Source organism: Pundamilia nyererei, unplaced genomic scaffold (genome assembly GCF_000239375.1).
Source record: "Pundamilia nyererei isolate P.nyererei 1_Seehausen unplaced genomic scaffold, PunNye1.0 scaffold00185, whole genome shotgun sequence".
NCBI classification, from domain to species: domain Eukaryota; kingdom Metazoa; phylum Chordata; class Actinopteri; order Cichliformes; family Cichlidae; genus Pundamilia; species Pundamilia nyererei.
Window position 1 is genome coordinate 1087042 of NW_005187586.1, and position 1703 is coordinate 1088744.

Consider the following 1703-nt stretch of genomic DNA (forward strand, 5'->3'; position numbering starts at 1 on the left):
TAAAAAAAAAAATCTTTTATTAAACGGAAACAATTATTCCCTTTCAGTCCCTTACAAGTTCTTCTCGGACCCATCTGGCCTGAACGAGAAGAGGAAGCAGCGGCGCATCAGGACCACGTTCACCAGCTCCCAGCTGAAGGAGCTGGAGCGCGTGTTCGCAGAGACGCACTACCCGGACATCTACACCCGGGAGGAGCTGGCGCTGAAGATAGACCTGACCGAGGCCCGAGTACAGGTGTGCCATCAGGCTTTTAAATCTTCAGCACGACTGAAATGAAGTGAAAGTCAGGACGTCTGACACTTATATAACAAATAAAACTGTGTATCCGCCTAATGCCCCGTCTTCACCTGTGTATGTGTGTTTCTGTCAGGTGTGGTTTCAGAACAGACGTGCCAAGTTCCGTAAGCAGGAGCGTGCAGCCAACGCCAAAGCCAACAGCTCTGCTGGCACCACAGGCAGCAGCACCAACAACAGCTCTGGAGGGAAAAAGGGCGGAGAGCCAAGATCTTCATCAGATGATGATGAGTCTAAAGAGTCCACCTGTAGCCCCACACCTGACAGCACGGCCTCCCTGCCGGGCTCAGCCAATGGAAACTTGGGGAGCCCTGCCAGTCTGAGCCCCAGTCCGGCTCCTGCCAACAGCAGCTACACCAACACCTCCAGCTCTCCGGTTCTCCAGGGGCTGAAGCCTCCCAGCTGGTCCAGTCTGGGGCCCTCCAACCCGGCCGTGGCGCAGCCCGCTGCCCAGACTCAGGAGATTCTGAAGGCCTGGCAGCCAGCGGACAGTATGACCGGGCCCTTTGCCGGAGTTCTGTCCTCTTTCCACAGAAAACCCAATCCCACCATCAAGACGAATCTGTTCTGAAGAACAGAGCAAGACAAATGAGAAACAAACTGTAAGCGAGAGGAGTTTCTAGCCTTTGTGGAGAGAGACAAGACTTGCCCATTAAAACACTGAATCCGTTGCTGTAGTCTGCTGCGGTCCAGCAAGGTTCTCAGTTCTTCTCTTACCGACTCAGAAAATAAAATCACAGGTCTGCTCACCATCTGCCGTCCAAAAAGATTATGCAACAGTGCACACTGTACCTGTAAAACCTACCTTGACACGGGCAGTTTCCTCCCTTTCCTGCAATGACTCCACTCTCACTCTCCGATAAAACAAAGAGAAATACTTTACTTAATAACGGTAAACTATACAGGCCCTTAAACTGTCCATATTTGCATCGTCTTTTCGGTCTGTCTGGTGCACCTACATTCCCACACTCACTGCACTGCAGCAAACTCGGTGGTGCATGGCAGCAGCTCTGATGAGTATGGCGGTCAGGTACGAGTTTAAAGCAGAAATCTAAACATCACACTCCGAAATCTGCTGGGGAAGCAAACTTTCACCCTCAAGCACAACTTCCTCTAAGCCCCCCCGACACACAGGCTTTCACCAGTTGAAATAGGTTCCCCCCTAAATCTCTTTGCCAAGCAGAGCAGGGGCACCCAAAAATCCAATTAGACCTGCCGGGTCTAGACCAGACATCCCCAGTTCACCTCACGCTCCCCCCTCCTTCTTTACTGTATCAAGTCCTCCAGAATCCCACACTCTCGCCGTCCCATCATGCCTTTATCTATCAAACAGTTTGTCAGACTTTTGCAAGGCAAAGAGTTGGAGACTTTAAGGTGTTTCGACTCCATTTTTAGTTCATATGCTGCT

At 51.1% G+C, this 1703-nt stretch overlaps 1 protein-coding gene across 1 annotated transcript in view; it reads left to right on the forward strand.

Annotated features, from left to right (window-relative positions):
• The window catches only part of phox2a (paired like homeobox 2A), a 3105-nt gene extending 1655 nt beyond the window's left edge, over positions 1-1450 (forward strand). The window contains exons 2-3 of the mRNA XM_005746926.2: positions 48-235; positions 372-1450. Of these exons, the coding sequence (XP_005746983.1) occupies positions 48-235; positions 372-866 (683 nt within the window). The 3' untranslated portion in view covers positions 867-1450. The remainder of the gene's footprint in view (positions 1-47; positions 236-371) is intronic.
• The last annotated feature ends 253 nt before the right edge of the window (positions 1451-1703 follow it).